The 14,655-nt window shown below is 33.8% G+C and overlaps 1 protein-coding gene across 2 annotated transcripts in view; it reads right to left on the bottom strand.

The window, feature by feature from the left end:
• Positions 1-14,655, bottom strand: part of LOC145265583 (meiosis inhibitor protein 1-like) — a 768,286-nt gene that overhangs the window by 431,801 nt on the left and 321,830 nt on the right. For both annotated transcript variants that reach the window (XM_080121585.1, XM_080121586.1), the window contains exons 16-17: positions 11,387-11,489; positions 3,509-3,620 (exon numbers count right to left, since the gene is read on the bottom strand). In XM_080121585.1, the coding sequence (XP_079977711.1) occupies positions 3,509-3,620; positions 11,387-11,489 (215 nt within the window). The remainder of the gene's footprint in view (positions 1-3,508; positions 3,621-11,386; positions 11,490-14,655) is intronic.

Here is a 14,655-nt window from a genome sequence, read left to right as displayed (position 1 = left end):
GTTACCAGCAGTTAAAGTGTGAGTACACTTTTTGAAACATCTTATGTTATTTTTTATGTTTATAGTCATAACCATTATCCAGCAGAGATGCAGGTGTTCGACAAAAATATTACAGAGTTCCGACAAGGCAAGAACAAATCTACCGTTGTGAATTAAATAAAACATAAAACATTCAGTTTGAAATTCTGTAAAGATTCCAAAGTTCGACAAGATGCATTTTACATCGGCTGAAACGTTGTGAAAATAACACCCAAGATAAGAAAGTTGTCCAAAAAAGCCAAGTAACACAACTTATCAATCCTCGTCTCAATAATTCCGAAATCATACGATCACATTAAATAAACGTGGAATGTTTGTGGCTAAGCCACATTGTAAAACTTTGTGGGGATATCATGCTTGCATTCCATCAGCCATCACTGGGTAGAGGTCCTAAGTAATTGGCAATTTTATTTTTCAGTTGTCCACACTGAGAATTGAAACTTCAATTTTCAGGACTCCTGGCGCAGTGATTAGAGTACTTATGAAAAAATCAATTGTATAAGTGATATTCTCCTGAAGGTTGAAGGTTCAATTCTCAGTGTGGAGTGAATTACTTAGTATTTCTATACAGTCATGACTAGGGCTGTGACAACAGCATATTCTTTTCATTCTATTGTACTCTAAAGTATATATCCGACACAGCAAGACACAGTCAATCAACCGAGAACCACATCAGTCTATATAAAAACATATATGATATTAACGGATATATACTCAAGAGTCAAAACAATGAAAAGAATATGCTGTTGTCACGGCCCTAGTTTATGACTAATAGAACGAGAGCATGCTACCTCCGTGAAGAAAATAAATGGTTCCATTTGAAATCATACGAACACATTAGATAAAGGTGGAATGCTTGCGACTTCGCTACATTGTAAAGGTCTAAGAGAGCAATATGAGGATATTGTTTTTATTGGCATGCCAGCAATGTTTACTTTCAAAATAAACCAGCAAAAACTTTTAAAAATTCATTAACGTTCACCTGTTACCAGCTGCTGATGAATAAACAAGAAAGGAAGGAAGCAGACGAATATGGATGGAACAGCTGTGCAACCGAAAGATGAGGATGGTTTAAAGATCTGAATAGCAGCTTACAAAACAAAATCCGGATTTAAATTAGATACAGTAAATATATCTATCTCTCTCTCTCTCTATATATATATATATATATATACATACATACATACATTATAAATATATATATATTTATATATATATAGATATTATTTTATTTGTTTTGCAATACATTTTGAATGAATTTAATTATTTATACATACGTGCATTTTTACCTAAATGGGAATAATTTTCCCTTTGACCAATTTGGTACCCCCTAATGGGGAGCAGCATATGTATTGTTTTTAAAATATAATTATCCACTGACACATCTTTCGTCGTCTACGACTCATCAGAGTGATTGAATCCAGTGAGATTAGCTGTATGTATGTATGTATATATATAATATATATATCTGAATCTAGACAACAACTCCTATGAACCCTACCAAAAACCCAACCAAACATTATTCTACATAGATCACAAGTCCAACCATCCAAATAGTATGAAAAAAGCACATACCTAGCATCTCAAAAAGAATATCCAAAATATCACAAAATGAAGAATTATTCAATAAAAACAAGGAATATTATAACCAAGCCATAGCTAGATCAGGATATAAAGAACAAATTAAATTTGTTAAGGAAACTCAAAACAATATCATAGGTACAAAAAGAACAATGCAAATGTAATATCTTACAACATGTCGATGAGGAAATATAAAAGGAAAGAAAGAGCAAAAACAAATGAAAAAATAAAACATACAATAAACACGAAAAAGAAAAATGAAAAGATAGACCATAATAAAACTGAAAGAGAAGTTAAAAAGAAAAATAGAAGGAAGAGCCAGATGTGGTTCAATCCACCGTTCAGCCACCATATAAAAAATAACATCCCAAGGGAATTTTACTAAATTATAGACAAAAATTTCCCGTAAAATAGTAAACTAAGTAAGATAATTAATAAAAACACTGTTAAGCTATCCTTCTCAACGTCCGCTAACTTAACAAATACCATAATTAGCTCAAATAACAGAAAATTAAACAAATTTTTGAAAAACAGAGATAGGACAGAAAATGAATCTAACAATGTAAAAGAATGTAACTCCTGGGACCCTAATGAATATCCAATGAGGGGGAACTGTTTAACTTCAAACGTAGTATACAAATGTGAAGTTATAACAAATAATGAAACTAAAGTATAACTGGGGATCACCGGAACTTGCTTTAAGGACAGATATCGTAATCACCTAGCATCGTTTAAAAATGAAACTGAGAAAGAAAAGAACACCACAAATAACAAAAACAACAACAATGTGAATAAAAATGAAAACAACGGTAGAAAGGATCATAACGATAGTGACAACCCCAACTACTATAACGAAAATAGAAACAGAACCAATAGTAATAACGAAAACAACAGAAAAGAAAACAAAGAAAAACTACACCACTTTAGCAGTATGGATTAAGGAAAATAAAACGGAATATAAATTAAGATGGTCAATAATTGATAAAGGGAAAAATATAAACCTAGCAAATCGAAAAGATGCAACCTATGTATATTAGAATCTTACCATATACTAATATCAAAAGAAAAATTATTAAACAAACGACTAGATGTAATCTACGGGTGTTTGCACAGAAACAGATATTTAATTTCACACACTAGAGCAGATTAGGAAAAAAAAAAATGCAAGGGAGGTAATCCTAGATATAAAAAATGATACCACGAGAGTGACCTCCCCTGCATCGGGTAATATAATACAAATTCAAACACCAAGCAAAAAAACAATATTAAAATAAACACGCATAAATATAGGAATAAAATTATATAAAATTATATGATAATTGGAAAAAACAAATAGGAAAAAAAGGGAAAATTAAACCAAAAATAAATAATTAATAAATAAAAAATAAAAATACGAAAGTATGGGTTAAAACAGAAAACTATCTTTACAAAACACCAAAAGATGGAGGAAGTGAGGAAGCATGGCTTTGGAAAGCCTTTTACCCGAATACGATGTCCAGCATGTTAAAAATATACTTTTTGTCGTAAAAATCTAATGGATAAACATCTGAAGAAGTTGGTGGAGACAGGATATTTTTATGGAAACATAAATCGTAAAATTATCAACTCATCAATGAAACAGTTGTAATGGAAAAAATCCAGGAAATAAATGAAGGTTATAAAAAGAAAATGTGAGTCTTTGAAATTTTGCACTATATATGCTCTGCCCCTATTAAATAGTACCAAATGTCCTAAGAGTGGACCTGGGAGCAATGGTAACTAAGAAGTGACTCCACATTCTCCACAGCGCTCAAATAAGGTCCACCATGGGATGTCTTTTAGGTCACACCGAAAACCAAAGAGCACTTTAATTTTGTAGTCAAAAGATGTTAGTGTAATAGTTACTTACCGAAATTAGGAAAATCAGATGCTTCAAGGAATACGGTGGCAACACTTTAAGTAGTGCATAACAACTGATAACAGCTTCCAATACTTCTTTTAATATGTTTGTAGGTAAGCATCTATAATATTAAAGAATATCATTAAAATAATCAGTGATATAGATACGGTAACTATAAAATACAAGAATTTATATATTACTAGCAGGACCTGTGGAAATTCCACAGCGGACTCTTTCATCTCTTTCTCTTCTTCTCTTCTCTATATAAATAAAATGAACTCATTTTTTCCTGCCTGACTTTGACCTTAATAGGATTAAGAATCTAGACATTTTATGCTGATATACTATGCACAAACTGCATCACGATATCTGAGGTGTGTTATAGGCATATTAGCTATCCACTAACTCGCAGATCGGAGCTTCCTATATTTTATCTGGTGAGAGTTCATTGCCAAAACCGGTTACGATCAATGGAAGTAGTAAAGTCATCTCTCTCTAAAAAATCATACTTCCACTGCCACTCATTTACACCGTCCATGACCATTCACAGGAGACAAATAAGGACGAACGCCGGTTTAGGTTTTCATAAAAACTGGACTGCAATTAAGGTGAAACGCACCATGCTAACTTTTACGTTGATTAAAAATAAAAACAAACACAAACCAAAATACTTTACATTTCCTTACAGTGCATTAAAACTTATGATACTTCAATTCTGTTTTATTTTGCATTCTTCGGCAATTACAACATTGCTTTCTTGGCTTTTTCTTGGGGGGGGGGCGTCCATGTATCTTCCCTCTGTTTTTCGTTTTCCCGATCTTTCCCTTTCTCAAATTTATTTCTTCTCTCTTTCCATGTTTCCTCTCTTTTTCGGCAAGTTCATCACCTTTTATTTTCATTTTTATTTATTTATTTATTTTTATAAACTATCCTCTCTTTTTGTGTTTCTACGAACTTTACATCTTGTTTGTTTCGTTCTTCTCTCTTTCCGTTTTTCCTCTTCCTTCCGCAAGTTTAACATTGTTTCTTTCTTTATAATACAGACAAATATATCGATTACTTTTTTCGCAGTTTCTATTTTATTTTTTATAAACCATACATTATATCGTTTCCATTTTATTTTGTTTCGTTCCCTAAGATTTTTCTTTTTTCTGTTTACATTTTTCGATCTCTGTGGACAGTTTGACATCGCTATTTCTTCCATTTTTTTTGGTACCATTTACTAATTCATTTCCGTTTTATTTTGTTTCTTTACGTTCGATTCTTCATTTTTCTATTTACATTTTTCCAAGCGTTTTGGAAAGTTTGAAATCGTTCGTTTCTTTTAATTTTTTTGTGGGGAGGGGGCGCAGTTTCCAAGTTTTTTTTTTTTTTTTTGGAGGGGTACCAACAGTTAAACATTTATTTTTCCGGTCAAAATAATTATACCATCGTGATTATCGCATTTAAGAAATGTAAAATATCAAATTTTCACGAAAATCAATTTGGAAGACATCAAACTATGACTGATTTCATGTTGAATAATATAAGGAGGCTGTGCTGAAATAAAAATATTTGAAAACATTGTTATTCACAATGATACTCTTAATATTTGCAGGGGATCTTTGTTAACAAATATACTCAACATCAAATTAGATTTTCTCATTGTTTATACGATCCCGAGCAACGCCGGGTAGCCCCGCTAGTATGTAATATACTGATGTTGGCATTCTGTGGATGTTCAGCGTAAATGAAGACGTTCTGATATTATTGTAGCTCTTGTTAAAACTGCAACTGTATTTAAGCTAGCAGGGACACCCGGCAGAGCCCAGTTATAAAATAGGCTTGGTAAATTTTTACGACGTGCCCCAGCGTATCATAAACACCTCAACCTCTCCGTGTTAAGAATGACTTTTGGAATAAACACCCCTCCAACCTCGAAAGTCGTTCTTAACATGGGGAGGTTGAGGGTGTTTATTCTGAAAACTGTTCTGAACATGGGGTGGTTGTGGGATGTTTATACTACACTGGGGCAGGTCATAAAAAAATACCATATACTTAAATATAATATTTTTTAATTCATGCAGATTTTGTATACATTATTATAGAGTAAATTTTCTATCAATTCTTATATGTTATAAAGTTGTGATTTAAAAAAAAAATATATATATATATATATATATACATATATATATCTCCATATGACTTGGGTGCATCAGCTAGAATCGAAACCAAAACCAAAACTTATGAAGAATTCTTGATAAAATTATTTACTACAAGAAATGGAAGGTCATAACAATTAAATGACAGTCACTTGGAAGAAAAAAGATGTAAGTGTGACACACAAAATAACACACACGCTATTGTATTAATGTGTAGATTTTTATTTTTTGAAATCCTTTGAGATGTAGCTTCATAATTTGTGTATTCATTCATTTTTTTTTATAGTTATCTTCATCTTCATAGTTGTTTTTTCATCACGTTTCTCAGCCAACTCATCCTCTGGCCTTCTTTAGGTGGTTAAAAAAATGAATATACACAAGAAATGACAATAACCATTCAAGCATTGAAAAAAATATTAAGATCTATGAGAACAATGAGGCAGAAATGGCTTTAAAATTATTGAATTTTCTATAAAAGTTGGATGCTGAGGTTTCATTGCCAACTTTTGCATTCTTGATAATTTGGGACTTTCTCTATCAGACAAAAACAAAATATACATATTTAAAGCTGTGACTGTATCAACATATATGTGGCAATGCCACAAAATGACAATAATCCAACAAAGTCTGGTAGTAGGTATTTTTTAAGGCTTACAATGCACGAATGTACAGTCGTTATAAGCAAATAAGTAAATAAATAAATAATTCAATAATTTTTTTTTATATTATTTTTTTTTTTTATTCATATCTATTTATTTATCTAACTGAATTTTTTTTTTTTCATCTGTGGATGGTGCTTATTCCAAAGGTCCTTTCTGGTAATATCCCATCATCAGTGGAGAAATAAATCCTCTCTCTAGGCTGTAAATTGTAAAGGACCTTTGGAATAATTACCATCCATAGTTAAAAAAAAAAAAAAAAATCAGGTAGATAAATATATAAATATAAATAAAAAAAATAATATAAATCAAAAAATTATTTAATTATTTATCAATTTATTCATCGGCTCATAACGACTGTACATTCCTGCATTGTAAGCCTTCAAAAATACCTTTTATTCTTTAACAATGTTTCAAGCAAACCACGCCATACTTCTTAAAGTCTGGTAGTATCGTAAGATATGCTGAGATGCACTTGGTTAGTAGTAATGATGCTTCAGTCACATTACTATACCTCAAACCACAATCATCATTTGTAAAAACATTTTATGATATACCAAAATTAGTATGAAATAAATCGGCTACGGATTTTTGTCCTCGGCCCCTTAAAATCAGCAGAGATTATATTATTCCTGTAATGACCTGGTACCTGTTGATTGCGGTGTGATGCTGGTTCTGTGCAGTTCTAGGAGGTCCACCCTTAAAGTCTTTGCCTTCTATCTTTGAGAAGGGGTTATTTTATGGATAATCGCATGAAAAGAAGAAAGGGTGTGGCCAATCAGTTACAAATACATTTCTACATTTTATACAGAACTTTCAAATAGGGGTCATATTCACCAACCTAAATACGATAGCAATACCCATACATGGTCTGATAGATTGTTAGAGATAAAGAATAGCCACATGTTGGAAAGGTGTTTAACCCAATAGAAAGGACTTAATTTATGAGAAACTGAAGGAGCAATGGGTCGAACATATTGGCTTCTAACATCAAATGGCTCCCCTAGGAATTCCTTTCCTGCTCCCTATTTTCACAGATTTACATAATGTTGAAAATAATGTTAAAGAAATACATTCTAAGATTACTTATTTTTTGCATTATTATACATATTAGAATCAACAATTTACACCAGCCGCTCATTGTAGAGGTTTTAAGCGTCCGAGAGGCTTTCTGACTGTTCTTTCATCGAACAGCTTTCCTTCCAAATTTTCTACATTCTGCTTGTTTCCCCGACTGTAGTAATACGGCCAATGGTTAAATGTTATGTAAACATCGATGAAGACTAATAGATCAACGATTTAAACGAACTGGAACAAATGAAGCAGAGAATAAATCAGAAAATACCAAAGAACACACGCCATAATACTATTTATAGAAAAGTGTGATACTAGCAACATCACGTTTCTTCTTTTTTGCATTATTATACATATTAGAATCAACAATTTACACCAGCCGCTCACTGTAGAGGTTTTAAGCTTCCGAGAGGCTTTCTGACCTTTCTTTCATTGAACAGCTTTCCTTTAGAATTTCCTACATTCTGCTTGTTTCCTCGACTGTACCAATATGCAGAATGGTTAAATGTAATGTAAACAAGCCTCTCAATACAAAAATCTCAATGATGATATCATTATTAATCTGGCCCCCGCCCCCAAAAATCAACAGCTCATTCCTGTAATGACCTGGTCCCTGTTGATTTTGCCATCTCTCTTTAAAATTGCTACTAGCCTAAAAATTAAAGATTGATATCTGTATGATATTCTGTTTGTTCCGTTCTTAGTTAGTCTGTACGTTACACCTTGAAAAAGGCTAAATACGATTTTTGAAGGCGAACTAAAAAAAAAAAAAAAAAAAAAAAAAGGAGGTGGGGGACCAAGTTTACAAAATTTGTCTTTAAAAAGGCCAATCTGGTAAGCCCGGACAAGAATATATGAGTGACCTCCCTTTGATGTAACCTTGTTTTAGAATATTATAATAATATTAGGTTGGTACGAAAATAATGTCATTTTTTTGACGTTCAACTTCAAAAGATCATAACTCCTTTCATAATAAAGCATCTACTTCTCATCACACGTCACAATCTGCTCGAGAAATGGGTCGTTTTTGTTGCGCAGAAGGAGTGTAGAAGACATCTCAAAAAGATGATTTTTTTGATCACTGTTCAATTCATGCGGCACCCATTTATCCAAAATTTTTGACTTCCCTATTTGCTTTGAATGGCGAATGACTGTTGAGTAGTCAACCTTGAGTTCAACAGCAAATTCTCTTGTGGCTTTGCGAGGACCGGCTTTCAAATGTTCATTATCAACCGCAATCGACTGGCTGCGACTGTCTTTATCTTCAAGCCTCTCATCACCACTGTGAAATTTCTTGAACCACCGTTGTGCTACATGTTCGTTAGTGGTTCCTGGGCCAAACACATCATTTATATCACAAACTGTCTCAGCAGCTTTTCAACCTAGTTTGAACTGGAACAAGAAAATTGTGCAGATTTGAATTTTGTCCATGCTGTCAAAAAGCCTGCAAAAAAAATGAAAGAGATTGAAGACGTTAATGAATAACACAATTCGATAGAGTGAAAAATGCGCTTCAAAATGATATATAATATGGCTATGTACATCAATAAATTACTACATAAATCATATATAACAGTAACATATGTGAGAAAACGATACTGTTTTTGCATCAACTTAATAATAATATGATCATTGTTCTAATGGTGCGTAAGGAACTTGTAGTAATTTTAATGTGCAGTGGTTTTTCACCGTAGAAAGAAGTCTGCAAAACGTTACGTAAAAAAAAAGGGAACATGCGAAAGAAACGGGGCAAAATAAATAAGAACATTGTCTGCCAAAAGGTGCTAGATTGAAAGGAGTACATTAAAGATTATCACTTACAATGTGATGTCCTTATTTGTATTAAACTATGTAGCACAATATTACTTCCTGTGTATTTACCAATACTCATTAATTTATCTTATTTCGATCAGTTCTATATTTAAAATACAATGGACATTATTTTCATAGAAAAGTTAATAAGTCTCTTCCGTTTACCTGCTTTTCAGCTGACTACAATATGCCGATCTTCAAGTACAATGTAAACAAATTCTTGATGAGCCGTCCCCTTAAGTAATCCAATTTTACCAAATTTACACTCATAACGATTACTATATTGTCCTTTTGACCACTGTGCAGTCTTTAACCCTTATCCTCTGGGTTTTGAAAAGCGGTGATTCCTTAAAAAAAAAAAAAGAAACTCATATTTGCTGCAAGTTATTGGTTTTTCTGTCCAAAAACTCATTTTTTTTTTGTGCTATCTAGCAAAATATCAGCTTCATAAAATCATATGTTGATTAAATATATTTCTCATTCTGTGGAATTTCCACGTGTCCCGCTATGTGTAATATAATGGAAGAAAAGTCCAACACACACACATTATATATATATATATAAGTTGGTTGGTTGTTTTTGTTTTACGGCATATCAACCCTTTTCGGGTTATTTAATGCCGAATCCAAAGATTTTGAAGAAAATTTTTTTTAATAGAATATATTTGTTGTTTTCACATCAGTTTCTATTCAACCCATAGTTGGGACCCTAACAGGTACTACCACTCCGGGTCAGAGTGGACCTGGGAGCAATGGTAATTAAAGAGAGGCTCCACACTCCCCAAAGCCCACAAGCTGGGGCCTCACCACTGGATACAGTTTAAGGTCATATCCAGGACCCCTATTGAGGCACTTTTACCCTCTGCAGGGGGGCAGTCGGCGTATTCTAATGCCCCACCGACAGGGCTGTATATATATAAGTAAAAGATATATATATATATATATATATATATATATATATGGGCTGAAGTAAATCCAAGCAAAGGCCAGCTGTGTTTAACAGTTTTACCAAAAGCTTGAGAGATTTAATAACCTCAGAAAATAGGTCAGGAAAATGGAGTCCAGACAATAACAGACAACTGGACACAGACGATGGTTTCTTTAGCCTAGGAGCAAACTGTTTTAGTTTGGTTTGGCCGTTTTGTTTTCCGGTACATAAACCCTTTTCGGATTATTTAATGCCGAATCTTGGAAAATATTTTTACGCTTCAAGTTCTTTACATTTTCCAAAATTATCTTCATGGTGTTTGGTTTGATTGTTTTGTATAAATAAAAAAAGAAAAAAGAGAAGAAAAAAAAAGAAAAGGTTTTGTTTTTGCAAAAGAGAAAAAAAAAAAAGACTATAACATAAATGTTTTATGCATTTTGGTAAGGATTGGTTGGTTGGTTATTTTTGTTTTACGGCATATCAACCCTTTTCAGGTTATTTAATGCCGAATCCAGTGATTTTGAAGAAAATTTTTTAATAGAATATATTTGTTTTTTTCAAGTTGGTTTCTATTTAACACATAGTTGGGACCCTAACAGGTACTACCACTCCGGGTCAGAGTGGACCTAAGGGCAATGGCAATTAAAGGGTGGCTCCACACTTCCCAAAGCCCACAAGCTGGGGCCCTCACCATCGGATATAGTTTAAGGTCATATCCGAGACCTTTTGGTAAGGAAGCCAATATCTTCAGACAGCCTGATACGGTAGCACCAGATGCTCTAAGAGGTATTATCACTTTGGGCCAAAGTGAATCTGAGAGCAATGGTAACTAAGGGGCAACTCCACATTCCACTCAGCCTCACCACTTAAAATCTTTTAATGTCATATCCAGGACTAAGAGCAAACTGTAGCATCTGTTTTATTTGATTCTTTTATTACACATTTATTATTACAAGAGTGATTAATAACAAATTTGATAGAAATTTCACCATGATTTTTAATTTACAACTGTTTTTTTTTATTTAGTTGGGAGTCACCACTTATCAAGGCCTGAGGGCCACTGGAGGATAAGGATTAATGAATGTAAAGTGATAGTGTAGTAATCATTAATGGTATAAATTGGGTAGAATTTGATTATTTATGCAGACGGCTCAACAAGAAATTGTTTACATTGGATTTGAATACTGTATTCAGCCGAGAAGCAGTCCAGTGGAACAGTGTTCCAAAGACGGGCAGTTCTGGGAAAGAAGCTTTCTGTTTATCAAAATACTTACTCATTATTATTGATGTAACTGAAGTAAAGCAAAGACAGCAGAAATTGGTGAGTGCCTTCATCAGTTGTCTCCCTTGCAATTTGGGAAACATCCACCAGAGTACCTGTGTAGAAAAAAAAAAAAAAAAAAATTAAATAACTTCTCTTTTCTTTTAAATACTTTAACCCTCCTCCCATCCTGCCTCTCTCCTCCCAAACAGGCATACTGTGGATCAGACACCAGATTTATAGAAAGCATCCTAAGTGAGGAGTTGTACAGCAAGATCTTTGTTCATATTACATTTAAATTTTTGAATGTTAGTACAGTCAGGGAAACAGGGAGTAGAGAGTTCCAATGGCTATATGTTCCTGTACTCGCTTACATTTTCCCTTGTGTTAACACCAAGAAGACATACCATTTCCTCATGTTATTTTCCCTCTTTGCAGATAAATAAAAATACAATATCAATCATTTTATATAACTGTTCATCTGTGTTTGTCATCTCTTTGCTATTGCTGCTATCTTATAGTGTCTACTTTCTCAGTTGCATGACTGATCAGCACCCAGTGACCTGCCCTGTAACAAAGCAAAAAGAGCTATTTGAGTAGAAAGCTCTTCAGCATTTAGGAACCTTTCTAGCGAATGAATGGGATTAAACTGATTGCCGGGTTAGTCTGATATATTTACATTGAGGAGGAGAGCACTAGAACAACAAGTTCATCAGAATACATTCGATTGAAATACTTGTAAAATAAGTACAGGATGCAACATTAAATACTTGTAAAATAAGTACAGGATGCAACATTAATAGGATAGATGGTCTAAACTAATAGTTTTGATATAATGTCAGAGTTGAAGATATGTGTTGCATGAAGAGAAATGATATGAGAATGATAAGATCTGTTAAGAGCACCCTATCCTGCCGTAAAGTTCAAAACGACTTCGCAAATTAGTAGGTGATGCCCTTTTCTCTTTCCTGCAACATCTTTTCCACAGAAGAGAGGTTGCTAGCCTGTCTCTGCTCTATCGTTATTTTCATAACAAGTGCTTATCTGAGTTCCAATCTATGGTCCTTCTTTTGCTAAACCTTCACAAAAAACACTCAGCTAGCTAAAACTACTATCAATAACTTCCCCTACTATCTGTGCCTAAACAAAAACATAGATTCTATGAACAAAGCTTCTTTCCTAGAACTGCCTGCTTATGGAACTCAGTTCTGCTGGCTTGCTTTCCAGCTGACTACAATATTATCATCTTCAAGTCCAATGTAAAAAAGTTCTTATTGAACCATTCCCTTAAATCAAATTATACTAAATTTCCAATACTAATGATTATCACACTATATAGTTGAGGTAGAAGGTTGAGTTCATAATGGAAGGCTAGGAAAACATGGGAGGACATGATAAAAATGTTAGTATTTAATAATAATCACATTTGAGAAATTTTTGTTAACTTATTAATACCATTGGAGCACAGGATGGAGCAGGTGCTAGTGTGATTCCAAAAGTTATGAGTGGATGAAGTCAGAAACGTTTGCCTTTATTTAGTACAAGAGAATTACTATCGTTGATCAAGGATACGGTCGATTAGACATGTGTGTGTAATGTGATGATGTACAGAAATAAAACCTAGCCAGTTAGAGTTGAGGACATGCGTTGCATGAAGAAATGAGAATGTACATTACAGGGAAAGAAATGATATAAAAATATGATGGATGTGTAATGTTAGCCATAAATATTGACTTACTTCTGATGACCTCAGAGGAAGATTAAATCTGGACAGTATAGGGAGATGAGTGTAAAAAATGGATTAGAGTTCTTGGGTTAGTAGGTGTAGAACAGTTGAGGTAGCAGGTTCAGTTTATAGGGAATCGCCAGGCTAGAATGCATTCTAGTCTGACAATTCCCAATGGGCATGAAATTCGCAAGACTGTGTAGCTTAATTGCCATATATTTTCATAACTTACTGAACACTGTTGAATAAATACTGAAAATCGATACCTATCTCCTTATAAAGTTTTATATGGATGCATGAAATAATCTATATTTTATTTCTCAGTCTGTCTCTCTTTCTGTCTGTTCCACCTTTTCTCAGAAACTAGTGGACTGATCTGACTGAAATTTTGTATGAACCTTTGTTATGATAAGGTGGAGCGAACTAAATATTATGGTATCTGTTTGATACACAGTTAAGGGATTAATAGATTAGAATTTAATGCAAAAATGGGCATAAACTTTACCATATTCAACCATCAGGTTGGCATAAATCGATCATTCCAAGTCAACAGGCTATAACTTTTGCCCGTTTTTAATGAGCTAGAAAGTTTAGTTATATATAGGGCTATGACAATAGAATATTCTTTTCATTGTTTTGACTCTCGAGTATATATCTGACACAGACAGATGCAGTTAATCAACTGGAAACCATATCATTCTATATAAAAGCATATAAGATATCAAAAGATACACACTCGAGAGTCAAAACAATAAAAAGAATATGCTGTTGTCATAGCCCAACTTATATATCTTCATAATTATAAACTTTTGTGGATCGTCTGAACATCCTTGCTTGCGTGCTTGAATTTTGTAATAAATAATTTTACCCAGAATTCTTCATAAGTTTTGTTTCCGGTTTCAACTTTAGTCAAATCATGTTTTTTTACTTTTGAAATTACTACAACAGGGTGGAACGATAAAAATGTTGCCCTAAAGAAAACAACACTACAGCTTTATTTTAAAACTTTTATTGAAAAAAAATCAATTCAGGTAACTTGATTATGTAGTAGAGCTGACATTTATTCAATATAGCCGCCTTCAGCCTCAATCACCGCCTCAATACGAGTCCAGAACTGGGAGCATACCTTTTCCACAAGCGTTGGCTGGAACTTGGCAAATACTCGGTGGATGGCGACAATCAGGATGGTTTTGGTATTGTGGGAGGTCATGTTGACGATGTTCTCAACACATGATGAAACAAAGTAATCCAGCGGATTCAGGTTGGAGAATGAGGGGAGACCCAGTGAGAGAAGGGTATGAAGTCGCAGCACTTCTTCTGAAACCAAGCCTGGGTCTGTTTGGACTTGTGGGCGGTGAATCCTGCTGTTACACTCAGGATTTGCCAGAGGCCACCGGATTGCACCAGGGGATCACCACACTGTTCAGTACATCCAGATACATTTTGGTGTTGGTTTTCAAATTGACTTTGAAGATGTGAGGTGGCATAGTGTGGCCCTCACTTGAAACCACACCAAAGACTTTGTTTTCATCACCCTGGGCACGTCCCTCTTAACC

The sequence above is a fragment of the Euprymna scolopes genome, chromosome 40, assembly GCF_053919585.1.
Source record: "Euprymna scolopes isolate OS-2025 chromosome 40, ASM5391958v1, whole genome shotgun sequence".
NCBI lineage: Eukaryota > Metazoa > Mollusca > Cephalopoda > Sepiida > Sepiolidae > Euprymna > Euprymna scolopes.
Note: the sequence above shows the minus strand (reverse complement) of the source record. Positions and strands in the feature narration are given on the sequence as shown.